The sequence below is a fragment of the Colobus angolensis genome, unplaced genomic scaffold (assembly GCF_000951035.1).
Source record: "Colobus angolensis palliatus isolate OR3802 unplaced genomic scaffold, Cang.pa_1.0 Scaffold187, whole genome shotgun sequence".
Lineage (NCBI taxonomy): Eukaryota > Metazoa > Chordata > Mammalia > Primates > Cercopithecidae > Colobus > Colobus angolensis.
Window position 1 is genome coordinate 2,483,555 of NW_012115010.1, and position 17,642 is coordinate 2,501,196.

The following is a 17,642-nucleotide window of genomic DNA, read 5'->3' on the forward strand; positions in this document are numbered from 1 at the left end:
CCAGCCTGGGTGACAGAGCAAGCCTCTGTCTCAGAAAAAAAAAAAAAAAGGAAATTTAGGACGAAATAACCAATCAATATTTAGAGTACCAGCAGTAATAAGGCTTATTCTAAACTTGCCCTACATTACTGTACTGTAATTGTAATCATGGGGAAAAAACCCTAGCATCTCTTCATTTTCTGTTTTTTAGAGCCCTTCAACATCTGCCAGTATCTCTGTAAAAATATTAATATTATTACATTTCTATAGTCATTTGCCTCTTTTTCATTAAATGAATTATGATAAAGAGTTGATAGAAAGTAGTGGCCTTGGCCAGGCGCAGTGGCTCACGCCTGTAATCCCAACACTTTGGGAGGCTGAGGCGGGAGGATCATGAGGTCAAGAGATCAAGACCATCCTGGCCAACATGGTGAAACCCAGTCTCTACTTAAAATACAAAAATTAGCTGGGTGTGGTGGCACGTGCCTGTAGTCCCAGCTACGCAGGAGGCTGAGGTAGGAGAATCACTTGAACCTGGGAGGCAGAAGTTGCAGTCAGCCGAGATGGTGCCACTGCACTCCAGCCTGGCAAAAGAGGGAGACTCCATCTCAAAAAACAAAAAGAAAAAGAAAAAAAGGAAGTAGCCATCTTGATTTTTTGTTTGTTTTGAGATGGAGTTTTGCTCTTGTTGCCCAGGCTGGAGTGCAGTGGCGTGATCTCGTCTCACTGCAACATCCACCTCCCTGGTTTAAGCGATTCTCCAGCCTCAGCCTCCTGAGTAGCTGGGATTACAGGTGCGCACCTCCACGCCCAGCTAATTTTTGTATTTTTAGTAGAGATGGGGTTTCATCATGTTGGCCAGGCCAGTCTCGAACTCCTGACCACAGGGGATCCGCCTACAGTAGCACTCCAGGTACCCACCCAGCCCAATTGCTGCAGATTCCTTCCCTACCTCCTCTGCCTTCCCCCCTTCCCCTTGCTCACTCCTGTGCTGTGCATCCTGCTCTGATCGCCCCCCAACCCCGCTGACCACCGAAATAGGGGAAATGCAAGGACACATCAAGTGGCAAAAATACTAGATTTACAAGAGGAAAGAGGTGCATTGTTCAAAATGGAGATTGCATTGTTGCAGTTTGCAGGCCACACTCACTCGATCTCTCTCCCCCACCAACCAACCCCTTCTTTTCCTCTTTAAAAATTGTGTGCAGTACAGTATCTCCACTGGGCAGGATAGAAACTTTGGCAAACACATATCCATTGCATTCATTTTTCTCCCCTTGTTTTGCGGTGATTTTCTGGAATGAAAGAAGCCTCTTGTTTTGCAAACCTCTTTGCATTTCTAATGAGGTTTCTTTCAGATTTTTATTGTATATCTATTCCTTAAAAGGGAATTAAGGATTTGGACAGATTGTGGCACACAAACACACACAAAAACATGCCTTTTTTCCCTAGCTGTGGTTTTTAAATTGTGTTAAGGAAACGGATCATTTGGGTTAGTAGGGGAACCTTATCTGGTCCTGTGTGTTTGTTTTTATTCTTCGAGTGCTAATGGACCCGTGCAACAGCTGCTGGTAAATGGCTGATTAAAAAGCAAAGCAAAAAGCCAAACGAGACCCAACCAACTTTGGTAATTTATCCGATTCAAAATTGTTTTGGTTAAATCAAAAATAAAAGTACAAGACCGCTGAACGGGCGTCTTAACTCATGTGATTGCTTTGCCTTGCTTGGGAAATGCAGTTTCGTGTCACCTATTGCAGAAGATGTGTAGTTGATCATCTGGACACAATCGCCGAAGATGAACTTTTGGACAGACTTCTGTCACACAGCGTCAGTATCAGATTTCTTACACAGCGACTTTCACTTTTCACTCTATTTCTGAGGAAAAGGCCCTCCCAAAATCCATAACGAATTTCTCCATGGTAACCCCTCTTCTGTTTTCACACAGAAAAGTTTCTCTAGGCTGGTGCTGAGATGCATTTTGTTAAACACTCCCCGCCCCACGCCAAGGCTGCTTTGTATTAAATACATAGTTGCAATGTACTAAATTGTGAAATGAGCATAACCGAAGCAACAACTGGCAAGACATTTTCTTTATAATTTTGCAAATCTAGATTAGTTAAATTAGAATCTGGTTTTAAAAGCATTTAAAAAATAAAGTTTATGAGGAAATATTTGTGAGGAAAAAGGACTCCTTTTTCTTTGAAGTAAGGCATGTCATGTTTTTCTCAGAGAGACTAGGGTAGTACAAGTGGTTAAAATGAATTTTTTTTTTATTTTTTATGTTTTTTTGAGACAGAGTCTCGCTCTGTCACCCAGGCTGGAGTGCAGTGGCCAGATCTCAGCTCACTGCAAGCTCTGCCTCCCGGGTTTATGCCATTCTCCTGCCTCAGCCCCCCAAGTAGCTGGGACTCCAGGCGCCCGCCACCTCGCCGGGCTAGTTTTTTGTACTTTTAGTAGAGATGGGGTTTCGCCGTGTTAGCCAGGATGGTCTCGATCTCCTGACCTCGTGATCCACCCATCTCGGCCTCCCAAAGTGCTGGGATTACAGGCTTGAGCCACCGCGCCCGGCCCCCTCTTCTCTTTTCACACAGAAAAGTTTCTCTAGGCTGGTGCTGAGATGCATTTTGTTAAACACTCCCCGCCCCACGCCAAGGCTGCTTTGTATTAAATACATAGTTGCAATGTACTAAATTGTGAAATGAGCATAACCGAAGCAACAACTGGCAAGACATTTTCTTTATAATTTTGCAAATCTAGATTAGTTAAATTAGAATCTGGTTTTAAAAGCATTTAAAAAATAAAGTTTATGAGGAAATATTTGTGAGGAAAAAGGACTCCTTTTTCTTTGAAGTAAGGCATGTCATGTTTTTCTCAGAGAGACTAGGGTAGTACAAGTGGTTAAAATGAATTTTTTTTTTATTTTTTATGTTTTTTTGAGACAGAGTCTCGCTCTGTCACCCAGGCTGGAGTGCAGTGGCCAGATCTCAGCTCACTGCAAGCTCTGCCTCCCGGGTTTATGCCATTCTCCTGCCTCAAGCCTCCTGAGTAGTTGGGATTACAGGCACCTGCCACCACACCCAGCTAATTTTTGTATTTTTAGTAGAGACGGGGTTTCACCATGTTGGCCAGGCTAGTCTTGAACTCCTAAACTCAGGTGATCCACCCACCTTGGCCCCCCAAAATGCTGGGATTACAGGCGTGAGCCATCACCTAAGGCCAAGTATATTCTTTTGATTTTAAAAATTAAAATAAAATCCAAACCACAATGAGATGCCACTTCACATTCACTAGCATGGGTGTAATTGTTAAAAAAAAATAAAAATAAAAAGTGTTGGAGAGGATTTGGGGAAACTGGAGAAAGTAAAACCATGTAGCACTGTGGAAAATACTTTGGAAGTTAGTCAAAAAGTTCAACTTAGAGCTACTATATGACCTAGTAATTCTATTCATACATATATAGTCAAAAGAATTGCAAACATATAATCATTCAGAAACGTATACACATATGTATGCAGCAGCATTATTCTCAATGACCAAAAGGTGGAAACAACCTCCATGTGCATTAACTGATGAATGGATAACACAAATGTGATTGATCCATATAATGGATGTATTCTTCAGCCTTGAAAGGAAGGAAATTCCGACATGGAGAACCCTTGACGGCATTATGCTAAGCGAAATAAGCCAGTTACCAAAGGAGAAATACTGTGTGATTCTACTCACATGAGTGGTCAGATTCACAGAAACAGAAAGTAGAAGGGTGGTTACTGTGGGCTGGGAGAAGGAGAGAATGGGGAGTTAGTGTTTAACAGGTACAGAGTTTCAATTTGGGAACATGAAAAAGTTCTGGAGATTTGTTGCAGAACAATGTGAATGTACTTAACACTACTGAATTGTACACTTAAAAATGGTTAAAGATAACCAGGTGTGGTAGCTGATGCCTGCGATCCCAGTACTTTGGGAGGCTGAGGTAGGAGGATCACTTGAGTCCATGAGTTCAAGATCAGCCTGGGCAACATAGCGAAATCCTGTCTCTGCAAACAATGCAAAAATTAGCCAGTAGTGTGGTGGTGTGTGCCTGTGGTCCCAGTTACTTATGAGACTGAGGTAGGAGGATCACCTGAGCCTGGGGAGGTTAAGGCTGCAGTGAGCCGTGATCAGACCACTGCACTCCAGCTGGGAAGACAGAGTGAGACCCTGTCTCAAAAAAAAGGTAGGGGGAGGGGGCAGTGATTAGAGTTTAAATGTTACGTTATGCCTACTTAACTGTTTGAAGTCACACACAAAAGTCTTTAGTGAAATCATGTATTTTATGATTTCATTTATATGAAATGTCCCAAATGGGCAAATTCATAGGAAGTAAGTAAATACTTGCCAGGAAATGGGAGAGGAAATGGGGAGTAGGGTCAGTGATTCTGGGGCTTCTTTCTGGGGTGATGAAAATGTTCTGGAATTAAATAGTGGTGATGGCTGTACAGCCTTGTGAATGCTATACTAAAACCCACTAAATTCTGCACTTATTTAAATGGGTGAATTTATGGTGTATAAATTACATCTCAATAAAAACTAATAAAAAGGAGTGGTGTGAGGAATTGGGAAAACAAACACACACACATATATACATATATATACACACACATATATATACACATACATATATGTGCCTTAACCCTAATCAGTTTCCTTTGTCCTTTCTGCAACAAAGTTATACCCAACTGATACTATAAGGTATATAGTTCAGATCTATCTGTATCTCTCTCTCTATATATATGTGTGTGTGTGTGTATATATATATATATATATATATATACACACCTTTATCTTTCCAGAAAAATATGCAAAATGGCTTGGTGAATTTTCTTTTTGATTTTAACACTTCAACTTTTTTTTGGCCAGTCATGGTGACTCACACCTGTAATCCCAGCACTTTGGGAGGCCAAGGTGGGTGGATCACTGTAACCCAGGAATTCAAGACCAGCCTGGGCAACATATTGAGACCCCTTCTTTACAAAAAATACAAAAATTCACCAGGCTTGGTGGCACGTGCCTGTAGTTCCAGCTACTTGAGAAGCTGAGGCAGGAGGATCGCTTGAGCCTGGGAGGCAGAGGTTGCAGTGAGCCGAGATTGCACCACTGCACTCCAGCCTGGGTGAGAGTCAAACACTCCGTCAAAAAAAAAAAAAAAAAATCTAGCCTCGCAGTGGCTTCTTCCTGTAATCCCAACCCTTCCGGGGGCCTTTAAGGCAGGAGGATGCCTTGAGCCCAGGAGTTTGAGGCTGCAGTGAGCTATGATTCTGCCATTGCACTCCAGCTTGGGAGACAGAAACAGACCTTGTCACAAATATACATTTTTTTCTTTGCTTTCTTCTTCTTCTTCTTCTTTTTTTTTTTTTTTTTAAAGACAGGGTCTCACTCTTTCATCCTGTCACCCCCCAGGTTGGGGTGTAACGGCTCAACCTCAGCTCACTGCAACCTCCCAGGTTCGAGTGATACTCCCAACTCAGCCTACCAAGTAGATAGGACTATAGGTGCACACCACCACGCCTGGCTAATTTTTGTGTATTTTTGGTAGAGATGGGAGTTTTGTCAGGTTGCCCGAACTCCTGGGCTCAAGCGATCCACCCAGCTCAGCCTCCCAAAGTGCTGGGATTACAGGTGTGAGTCATTGCGCCCGGCCAGTCTTTTCCTTTTACTGTGTCCGTGGTTCAACAATTTCCTTTTTTCCTCGTTCTCTATGGACTTTCTACTTCATTTGGACTCCGCTTAGATTGGCCTAGTTTTCTCTTTAGTCAAATATTCAGGAAGCAATTTATTAAAATTAAAAATGATCTAACAAGCTTTATTTTTATTATTGTTAAAAATCCTCATTTTGAGAAACACAACGACAAAGTAAAGAATGTTATCATTGATTCAACCAGCAAAAAAACAATATTTAATAATAACATTTAAAAAATATGGCTCCAGGCCATCTGGATGCCTTAACTTGGGCTCAGGGTTCTAACACTGATGAGGCTTCTTCAGCTTCCTTTGATGCCCTTCTGTGGCAATAAATCTGTTTTGGAAGAAAACACAATTGAGATTATCCATCACAACAACCACTATCTCCAAATCTGTATTCATTCCTTTTATTCATTTTAAGTCTCATCTACCTGATAAGTTTTTTGAAGACAGGAATTGTATGCTGTTCAACAGAGCTGTGATTCTTCCACAGTTCAGTCATCCTTGCTATCCTGCGGGGGACTGGTTCTAGGATACCGCCCCCACACCATACCAGAATCGGTGGATGCTCAATCCCTTATAATGGTGCAGTATTTGCATATAACCAACACACATCTCCCCAAATACTTTATTTACTTACTTGGAGATAGGATCGTCCTCTGTCACTTAGGCTGGAGTGCAGTGTCACAATCACAGCTCACTGCAGCCTCAACCTCCTGGGCTCCAATGATCCTCCCACCTCAGTCTCTTGGGTAGCTGGGACTACAGGTGCATACCACCACACCTGGCTATTTTTTTTTGTTTTTATTGAAGACAAGGTCTCACTATGCTGCCCAGGTTGGCCTCCCAAAGTGTTGGGACTACAAGTGTGAGTCACCATGCCTGGTCCCATGTACTTTAGGTCATCACTAATAAAATGTATAGATATTGTACAATGGCAACAGTTGTTATACTGTACTTTCTATTTGTATTTTTATTGTTTCCTTTTTCAAATATTCACCTCATCCAGTTGAATCTGAAGATGTGGACCTGCTGATGAAGAGGGTTAACTGTATCTAACTTAGGGTCTTGCATGCAGCTGACACTTAATGCATTTTATTGACTGTTTTAGCTAACATTCAATGGACAATTCCTAATAAAAAACTCTTAAAAGTATGAAAAAAAAGGAAACCTGCTCTAAAGTGGCAGGAAAACCAGCCTGGGCAACATAGCGAGACCTTGTGTTTACAAAAAAAGTTTTAAAATTTCACTGCCTGCCTGTAGTCCCAGCCACTCTGGAAGCTGAGGCAGGAGGATCCCCTAAGCCCAGGAGTTTGAGGTTACAGTGAGCTAGATTACACCATTGCTCTCCAGTCTGGGTGACAACAAGGCCCTGAGAAAGAAAAAAAGAGAAAGGAAAGGAAGGAAACAGTATAAGTATTTAAAAGGAAGAGGCAAAACTATCATTATTTGCATATAAAATAATAAATGTTAGCCAAAGAAGCCTAAGAGAATCAACTAAGATTTTACTGGAAGTAATATGAGAATTCAGTACGGTGACTAGAAACAAAATCAAGAGAGCAGCACACAAAAGTCAAATACTTGTCAGATGTACCACCAATAACTAACTAGAAAATGGAAGTAAGTCCCATTTACAATGGCAATACAAATGTATGAAGTATTTAGGAAGAAAAATACAAAGATCTGTTATGTAACAAAAGACGTGTAAGATCTGTATGATGGAAACCCTAAAACTCTTCTGAAAGACATTACAAGAAATGAATAAATGACATGAAATACCACGATCCCAGAAAGTTGTACAGATGTCAATTCTCAAATTAATCTACAAATTTAAGGTAACCCTATTCAAATCCCAAGATAGTTTTTGGTGGTAGCTATTTTTAAGACAGGGTCTCACTCTGTTGTCCAGGCTAGAGTGCGGTGGTATGACCACAGCTCACTTCATCCTTAACCTCCCAGGCTCAAACAATCCTCCCACTTCGGCCTCTGAAGTCTCTCATATGGTGTCCAAGAAATGGGGACAAATCTCACAAAGTGACTAGGCTCAGGAGGGCTGGAATATTCAGGGAAGGTGTTTTTTTGTTTTGTTTTGTTTTTGTTTTTTGAGGCAGAGTCTCGCTTTGTCACCAAAGCTCGAGTGCAGTGGCCCGATCTTGGCTCACTGCATGCTCTGCCTCCCAGGTTCACGCCATTCTCCTGCCTCAGCCTCACGAGTAGCTGGGACTACATGCGCCTGCCACCACGCACAGCTAATTTTTTGTATTTTTAGTAGAGACAGGGTTTCACTGTGTTAGCCAGGATGGTCTCGATCTCCTGACCTCATGATCTGCCGCCTCAGCCTCTGAAAGTGCTGGGATTACAAGCGTGAGCCACTGCGCCTGGCCTATTCAGGGAAGGTTTCAAGCAGAAAGATGAACTTGAGTTGGCTTTGGAGAGATTCATGGGACTCCCACAGGCAGAGTGAAATAAGGGCATTTTAGATGGACAAATGCACAGACAAGAGCAGAAATGCGGATGGTGTGACTGGGGTATGGTGAGGGGCTGATCTGGCTGGAATGGAGGGCTGCCACAATAATGGAAATGGTAAATGAGGCAAATAAGGTTGGATTGGGAGTATGGCGTCAAGGTTGCCAGCTTATTAAATCACTCTTTCAATATGCTAGCACTGGCCTCTTGGGAAAAGTAACACATCATGTAACCGAACAAAAGGCAAACAGAGGCAAGCTTCAGGAATGGGCACTGTGAACAGGACTCGCCCCAGAGTAGCCAGATGTAGGCTTTAGACATGTTAATGCAGGTTGAGCATCTCTGATCCGAGGGGGAATGTCTCATATGGTGTCCAAGTAATGGTGACATATCTCACAGAGGGCCTAGGCTCAGGAGGGCTGGAGTATGAGACATTGCCCCTCCCCTGTGAACTTAAAAATGTGGCCAACAATTTTTTTAAAAAATGGCTACTCTGTAGTGCTTTAACTGGACCTATTTAGACAATGCCTTACACACTGGAGAAGGATATGACACTGTGTGAATCTAGTAAGTCTACAAGACAACAGTTCTCTCTGTTGGCTGTCTCCTTCCTCTCCAGGGTGACGACAACTCCGTGAGGGTGGAGATTATACGTCTCTCATCATTTCAGCAACAAGGAAATAAATTAGTGGCAGAGTAAGGGGTGACTTGGTGAGTACATCTAATTGTTGACATCGTTTTACGTGGGAGAAATTTTGCTATTATATCAACTTCTTAAAATAGTCTAGTGGGATTAACTTGGTTTCAATTCACAGAGACCTCCTGGAAGCGAGGATCCTTTAAAATCCTGGAATATACACTGCAGTAAAAGAACAAAGTATACCTCAGCCTTAAAGGACTGAAAAAGAATGTCAAGTAGCAGCAGGTGGGAAAGTGGCTTCGGTTTTCAGTTTGTGAGCTCTGAATCCACAAAAAGACAGGACTGCATTCTGAAAACCTGAATTATTGTCCTTACCATAATGAGACAAAAACTTATAACCACAGTTGTTAGTATTACAGTCACAGATCCTGCCAAGATGAGTCTGTTGTCAAAAGCACATCCTGGAACGTGTTTCATGAGCTAAAAAAAAAAAAAAAAAAAACTAGAGAAGAGCAATAGAGATTAATGGAGGAATGCTTTGCGATTAAGAAATACACCCACAATCAGAAATATCAATTAGTTAATAGAACAAGAAGGATAAAGAGAAATTCTAAAAAAAAAAAAAAAAAAAAGGAAAGAACAATTAAAAAAAAATAGAGAGAGAATGGAAGCTAACTTCTCAAAACCCCAGTATTCCAGGTGAGTAGCTTACAGGTTGTTTTTTATTTTTTTTTGAGACAGAGTCTCACCCTGTCACCCAGGCTGGAGTGCAGTGGTGTGATCACGGTTCACTACAGACTCCACTTCCCTGGGTTCAGGTGATCCTCCCATCTCAGCCTCTCGAGTAGCTGGGACTACAGGCATGTGTCATCACCCCAGCTAATTTTTTTTTATTTTTGTGGAGACAGGGTTTCACTATGTTGGCCAAGCTGGTCTCAAACTCCTGACCTCAAGTGATCCACCCACCTCGGCCTCCCAAAGTGCTGGGATTACAGGCATGAGCCACCCCACCTCACCTACAGTTCATCTTGTGTACTAATCTATTTCTCTCTCTAAATGAGCAAAATGGGAGATCACAGTCATGGCCAAAGTTACATGGCCAAGACGAGCTATGGCCTGGGAATTCCAGGTTCTCTGGTGTGGGCACTTTCCTGGCATACACTAAATGATGGGAAATCTGGGTCTCATGTTTCTGTGTGGTCCTCACCTCGCTCGACTTCTGCTCTTTCTGTTCACTCTGGGTTTCCATGCTCTCATTAATATAGTTCCCAGTTTTCCATTGGTCCGTATCCCATTCTACCTTGGACGCCTTTACTTCCTGCTGCTCACTAAGAAGTTTCATCAGGAGGCCTGTCCTGGAGATGAGCTTGGCACAGGTCAGTTGCACACGGGTGTCAGAGCAGTCCATCTTTAAGATCCGGATAACATGAGAAATAAACCTTCTCACATCCTCGGTGGGGATGAGGGACTGTAGCTGCTGGGTTAGCTGAATTTCAAACTGATCACCTGGGGATGACAGCAATGGATAATTGAAGCTTTTGGGCTCGGGGGGCAGGTCAGTGCCCACCTTGTTGTATTCCCATTGTGTTGGATTGGTTTGTTTAACAGTTGGCCCTAAGTTGAACGCAATCCCAGCAGAATCTGCCTCAGGAGGAGGATTGTAGTTTGTGTTTTCAGAGATGGTGCCTTCTGGCATAGTAGTGGTTTCCATAAAAATGTTTTCTTCGAAGGTATTTCTTGCAGTTGTGTCTTTTACATTAGTGTTCTCTAAGAGAACACGTTCTGAAGCATCAAATAGTTTAGGAAAAGGATTTTCCTTAGGACTCAGGTCTACTAAAGGCAAAAAAGCCCTTTGTGAAGGGGAATTTATGAGGCTGTTCACTGCAGAGAATGGCAGCCTGTTTGCAAGCATCAGTCTATCGAGATAACTTTTCTTTCTCAAATTTCGACTCTTTTTGGCCTTGGGTGTTCTGTGGGCCACACGGGAGCGAGTTTTATGATAGCGGTAGTTTTTTCTGGAATGTACGATTGGTCTAGCAGCCTTTGCATTCTTAACTCTAGCCTCTGCATTTTCTAAAATTAAAATACTGTAGGTTGAGTCTTTTGATCTGTCTCTGACCTGAGGTAGGGCTTTTGCAGGGGTGGAAGCAGAAGGCTCGCCCATGGAGAAGGGTTTCAGCACAGAGGAGACTGCCGCCTTATGCTCTTGGGTGAATGAAGGCTTCATGTAGATGGCATTTCCTGCTAACTTCTCGGGCCCCTGCTCTATGTGAGGCTGTTCCAGCTCCCCTGGGACTGGGCTCCTGAGCCTTTTTTCTTGGGCAGCGTTCTCCACAAATGCCTGTGCACCCTCCTCCCTCCTGGTGCTCTGCTTTCCCACCTCTTTGAAGTGCCTTTTCTGGATGCTCCTTGGGCCCAGGAGGCCTCTGTTCACTCTCTGCAGGTTTTTGCCTACAGTTTGAATCTTTATCAGGCTGTTTTCCTGTGGTTGGATACTTTCTGATTTCTTTTCAAATATTTGGCGTTTAAATTTCTTACCTAGAAGGCTGGTCTGCATAAGCATGGCAGTTTTTTCTTCCCTTTTAACTTCATCGATTTTTTCTTGTGTTTCTGCATGTAACACATTTTCTAGCAAATACAGCTTTCTCAATTTATTTTCATAACTTGAGTTGTTGGATGCAAGTTGAAGAGAGGGGCCCTTTGTATTGTTTTTCAAAATACTCAGGGGCCTATCTCCATCTTGCGCATTAGAAAAGAGTAGTTTCATGAATGGTAACAACATTGATTCCGCATCTAGATTTCCTGCTGAGAAATAAGGCAAGATGTAACTTAGTGCACTGATAACCTCACTCTCATCATTGGTGTCTAGCTGCTCACTCCCAAAGCCTGACAAGTTGATGCCACTGCTGTCTGAGGGCGCCTCCGGCTCAATAATCAGCTCAGTGCTCGTGTGCTTCTTCCGGGCCTGTAACACCTTCATGAACACTCCTTCTGGATTCCCTATGGATGCTTCTTCAGCTGTGAAAAAAGAAGAGACTGCTTTGGTCATGAAAGATGATGGGACGGCATGCATCAGTCCACAGCTGTACGCCCCAGTCACACAGAGTAGGAATCAGCAAACATTCGAGTGCCATTCAGAGCAGAAACATACACCCAATCCTAAACCTATGAAATGGCAACAAAAGGAGGAAAAAACATCTTTTGAAAACATGGCCACCTACTTGGAACATTCCATAGTGTGACACAGAGTAAGTCTGCTTAGGATTATTCTGTTGACCCCCAGGGGCCAGTTGCCCAGTGCTCAGTCAAAGCTCAAGGTGGAAGACAAGTGCTACCATGACGACCTGATGAGCTGGCCTCTCTGCAGACTGCTCCGTACCCTGTGCTGTCCTGCCTCAGATGCAGAGAGAGCACAAGGCTCCCTCTCTCCTTGTCCTCGGTGTGCCTGTATTCTCGCTACCATCACAGCTGAATGCAATGAAAGGCAGTCCTCTGAGAGGAGCAGGGTGGAGATGCTAAAGTGGAGGATCCCTCCCATTGCTGATAGATCCTCATCTGGCACACGCGCCACCCACCCACCCCATTCTCTGCTCCCACATACTGTAGCCCCATTACAGAAGACGCGACATGAAGATGCGACATGGAAAAAACACTGTGTCCACCCTAATCCTTTTCTTAAATTTGGGCAGGGATTCAGGGTGTAGGTTAAGAGATTTTTAATTTGCCAGATTGTATGCTTATGTTGTTGAATGTACAATGAATCTATGGTATGACAGCAGTTTCTGGATAAACATTACTTGAGGTCCTAAAATTAAGAAGGGAAAAAGCAACTTTCGTCAGATGCCTACTTTGCTTTCATTTCATCTCTAATATTTTGGATGTGGAATCATCCAAAGCTTCTGACTGCATGAAGGTCAAATGTGCCAGTGTGCAGCTGGCTTTCTTTTCCAGAATTAAAAGTATTTTGGGTGGTGCTGAGGGTCAGAGGAAGAAGTAAAGATTGTGAGAAAGGAGAAAGATGGGCTTGGGGAGAACCCAGAATTGGGACAGAAGAGCTGGCACAAGGTACAGCACTTAGCACCTCTGATCTTGTTTTTCCTCATTTGTAAAAGGAGACTACCAATGCTTTTCTGCCCACCTCTTGGGGAGAAGGGAAGAATATAATTGGTAAAAAAAAGTTTTGAAAAATAAGCAACATTTTCTTTAAATAAGTAGCCAAGCATTATTCATCATCCACCCCATATCACTGGTAGATGCCTGTATTCAAGCTATCTGGACATGAAAGCAGTCACATTTTAGAAGTCATGAAGTTGGTGCTAATAAACCTAATCTACAGAAAAACTCCTGAAAGCACTTGAGCATTTGTTCTGTGAATAGAAAGGTTTGAGATTCAGAGCAAGTTCAGAGTTGGATGGTCTAAGCTTGGAAAATCCCTCATTCCATTACAAGAGCCAGGTAGCAATTTCTGGTTATGGAACCAGAAGCTCTCAGGCTTCAAATAAAATAGCATCACTTGTACTCTTATAAAATTGTAAAAACAAAAACAAAAAAAACCGGATCTACATCTGTCCTATAAGGCCGAGAGTACTTGAGATCTCATGGATATAAAACCAGCTTACAAACTACATTGCACTGTATGAAGAAATTATCACTGGGGGCAAAGCACCAAGCAGAGAGCACAGTACACAGTGTGTGGATGTTAATGTTATTTCCTAGTCTTCCCATTCCTTTGTCTTGGTCCTTTATGAATATGGAACAGTTCTATTATTACATTTTCTAATAATAACTGAGAACCTGACTCTCAGCAAGGGAATAGTTCAGAAATTGAGGGAGTTTAACTCTGAATGAGTAAATAAAAATAAAGCAATTATATCATCACTTTACAAATTTATCAATTAAAAATAAAAAGTTTAAAAACAAATACTTAAAATAATGTAACAATTGATCACCAGGCAATTTGGACTCACGACAGTGTATGGTGCTTGTCAGACATGCACTGTTGCAATGCAGCTTGACTGTCTTGCAGACAGCCTCAATGCTGTTTTTAAATTGGCAGAGGCAGCAGGCCATATGGCTAGGTAAGATCCTATAGATGAAAACAGAGAACAATAAATTAGTGGTAAAGCGGTTGAGTAGGTAAAGGAGGCAGCCCAATGCTACCAGAGGGCTGGGCGAAAAGGTGTTATTGAGGCCTGTGGACTGAACAGTTGGGTAGGAACTAGAGGGCCAATAGGAAGGAGGACAGAGGTGCCCAACTGAAGGGTCAGCATGGCAGTGAGTATGGTATGCTTAGAATAAAGGTGGTTGGGATTAGAATTGGGTGACGCTGATCAGTAGTTTATTTCAGAAGTATTTCTTCCCAACTCAAAAGTCTCACTTTGGGCTGAAAGTACACGGGAAGAAGGTAGACTTCTAAGAAGAGTCTGAATAAGTCCCCAACTTCTGGAGGCCCTTTCTCAATTCCTGTTGGGAGTGGGAAATACTAGAAATTACTCTGGGCATTAAAAATAGCTTAGTTCAACGTGGATTGTGGGGTTAAAAAAATAACAGAGATTGCATTGGTCAAATCTGGACAATTTGAGCATTCAAAAGAATAACAATAATAAGCTATAACATAACTAATATATAAAAAATAATCAATGAAGAATGATATTAAAAAATAAAGAAGGGGAGTTGTTCTTTAATGAAATAAAGCCAGATAATAAATGTGGAAGGAATGACAGAATTTTAAAAAGTGTCACTTTGCAACCACCAGTAATAAAAATTGATTCAGACAAGGATTATCACTGATGGACAGCTGGGTGAAAAGACATCTGAGAACAGGATCTTCACTGATCTAAGTACTACCTCACACATTATTTATTAACTATAGGAAAAATTACTTTTTTAAAAAATGAGACAAGGTCTCACTCTATCACCCAGGCTGAAATATAGTGGCAAAATCATAGCTCACTGTAGCCTTGACTCCTCTGGGCTCAAGTGACCCTTCAAATTCAGTCCCTGGGACTATAGGCTTGCACCACCACACCCAGCTAATTTTTTTTTTTTTTTTGTATTTTTAGCAGACACAGGGTTTCACCTTTTGCTCAGGCTAGTCTAAAACTCCTAGACTCCAGCAATCTGCTCGTCTCAGCCTTCCAAAGTGCTGGGATTACAAGCATGAGCCACCACACCCAGCAAAATAACTACAATGGAGAGACCTGGAAGATTACCTTCAACAAGTGATCAAACCTCATATTACAGGTCACCTGCGATCCCGAGGCAGGAAGGATACATCGCCTATGCAGTATTCTTCCCAAAAATGCTTCACTTGAATCTCATCATGAGGAAACAGAGAAATCCAGATTGTAGGACAATTTACAAGACAACTATCTTTGACTCTTAAAACATGCCAACGTCATGAAAGATCAAAGAAAGTAGAGGAATGTTTTAGATTAAAGGAAATGAAGACATGACATGCAGTGCCTGATCTTTGACTGGATTCTGTACTATTCTTTCATCTTTCTGGCATGTTTGAATTTTTTTCAAAGTATAAATTTGGGCAAAAGAGATAACCAAGTCAATTGATTAATTTATTGTTATGGCTTATTGGGGGCAGTTTCAGAGAGATAAAAACAATCTCTGTAACTGGAGTAAAAGGTTAATCTTAGGCAGTATAGCATGGTCATTAAGAATACAGATTCCACAGCCAGACTAGGCTTAAATCCCAGCTCCACTAATAACGTGAATTTGGGAAAACTGCTTAATCTCTGTTCCTTGGCCTTGTTATAATAGTACCTACCTCTAATGAGTTTTGAGGATTAAATGAAATCAATACGTGAAAAATGCCTGGCACACAGTGAGTGCTCAATAAATGTTAACGACTATAATTATTACGTTACAGAGGTTTTGGGTGGGGAGGGAGGGGGCGCACTTTTCTGAGTCCTCCAAAAGGATGGCTTTATTAGGGCCACATTAAGACTGTGGAAACAGAAGAGTGTTTCATGGATATCTGAAGTCTATGAGTTGGGGGTACAATGTATAGAGTTTTAGATTAAAACTGCATCCAATAAGTTGGCCTGACACATCTTTCAAACCTACAGAGGAATAATCACAAGTGACTGGTATTACTCCTTTGGGTCCAGGGGAAGCCTCTGATCTTCATGGGGACTGGACCCAGAACCGTAACCCAGCATTTTATTATACAGCAACCTTAACTCTGACACAAAGGTGTTTCTTTTGTTTGTTTTGAAGCTGGGTCTCGCTCTGTTACACAGGCTGAGTGCAGTGGTACAATCTTGGCTCACTGAAGCCTCTGTCTCCTGGGCTCAAGTGATCCTCCCACCTCAGCCTCCTGAGTAGCTAGAACTACAGGTGTGTGCCACCACACCTGGCTCATTTTTGTATATTTTGTAGAGATGGGGTTTCATCATGTTGCCCAGGCTGGTCTCGAACTCCTGAGCTCAAGCAACCCTTTCTCCTTGGCCTCCCAAAGTGCTGGGATTATAGGCATGAGCCCAGAGGTTTTGTTATTCTTTTCCTGCCCCCAACTTTTGATTTTAAACATTTTCTTTTTTTTTTCTTTAAACCTTAGGATGGCTGGGAAGCATTTTCAAATGGTCTAATGAACACCTGTATAACTTTCATCTAGAATCAACAGTTGCTAATACTTTACCACATTTGCTCTCCACGTGTTCTAGACAAGCCATGTGAGAGTCAGTTGCAGACATAATGACCCTTCACCATTAAAGACTTCAGTGTGCAGCCCCCAAGAACCAAGGCATTCTCCTACATAACCAGAATACTATCATCACCCAATGAAACTTAATAATATTATCATTGCCTAATATGTAGTCCATATACACATTTTCACAATTGTCCTAATCATATCATGGCTTAAAAAATTGAGAATCCAGGCCGGGCGCGGTGGCTCAAGCCTGTAATCCCAGCACTTTGGGAGGCCGAGATGGGCGGATCACGAGGTCAGGAGATCGAGACCATCCTGGCTAACACGGTGAAACCCCGTCTCTACTAAAAAATACAAAAAACTAGCCGGGCGAGGTGGCGGGCGCCTATAGTCCCAGCTACTCGGGAGGCTGAGGCAGGAGAATGGCATAAACCCGGGAGGCAGAGCTTGCAGTGAGCTGAGATCTGGCCACTGCACTCCAGCCTGGATGACAGAGCAAGACTCCGTCTCAAAAAAAAAAATTAAAAAAAAAAATTGAGAATCCAATCAAACATCACCAAACATCAGACATTACATCTAGTGTTCTTGATTTTTTTTTTCTTTTTGTAGAAAGACATTTAATACTTTTGTTTACAAAATTCAGGCACACATTTCCCTTTGCCCTAGACCGTGTCCAAGGCTGTGTGCTCATCTCTGCCAGGGTGTCTGTGCCCTTCATGTACTGCTGACCAAGGGGGTGCAGAGCAGAGCCTGGGGTCCAGAGGCTTCAGGCTGGGCCATAGTGGGAGAGGAATGTGAATGTGGCCCAGTCCAGAGGACCCCCCATTTCATCGATTTTGGATCGGGTGACAGAGGAAGCAGATGTTGGGGCTGCAGACCTACTGGTCAGGGCAGGGGTCTGGAGACCCCAGGGCTGCCTGCTGTGGCCTAGAGGAGATGGTCAGGGCCACTTCCCACAGGGTGGGGTGGTAGCGGCTGGGAAAGGGGAGGCCTGGCCACCAGGAGCTTTAACATTTGCTCACTGGAGCCTTTGTGCTTGGCCCTCAGCAGCACGGCTGGGGCTGTGGTCCCGTGCGAAGTGTGCTGGGGTGTATGTGGGTGGTTGGTGGTGGCAGCTTGTGCTAGAGTGACACAGGCCTCCGTGGCCCTGGCTGGGGGCAGTTGAAAAGCTGA

The 17,642-nt window shown here is 42.8% G+C and overlaps 1 protein-coding gene across 1 annotated transcript in view; it reads right to left on the bottom strand.

Annotated features, from left to right (window-relative positions):
* Positions 1-745: 745 nt before the first annotated feature.
* The window catches only part of LRRC37B (leucine rich repeat containing 37B), a 37,978-nt gene continuing 21,081 nt past the window's right edge, over positions 746-17,642 (bottom strand). The window contains exons 9-14 of the mRNA XM_011940159.1: positions 13,771-13,889; positions 11,681-11,821; positions 10,011-10,309; positions 9,179-9,283; positions 5,994-6,031; positions 746-770 (exon numbers count right to left, since the gene is read on the bottom strand). Of these exons, the coding sequence (XP_011795549.1) occupies positions 746-770; positions 5,994-6,031; positions 9,179-9,283; positions 10,011-10,309; positions 11,681-11,821; positions 13,771-13,889 (727 nt within the window). The remainder of the gene's footprint in view (positions 771-5,993; positions 6,032-9,178; positions 9,284-10,010; positions 10,310-11,680; positions 11,822-13,770; positions 13,890-17,642) is intronic.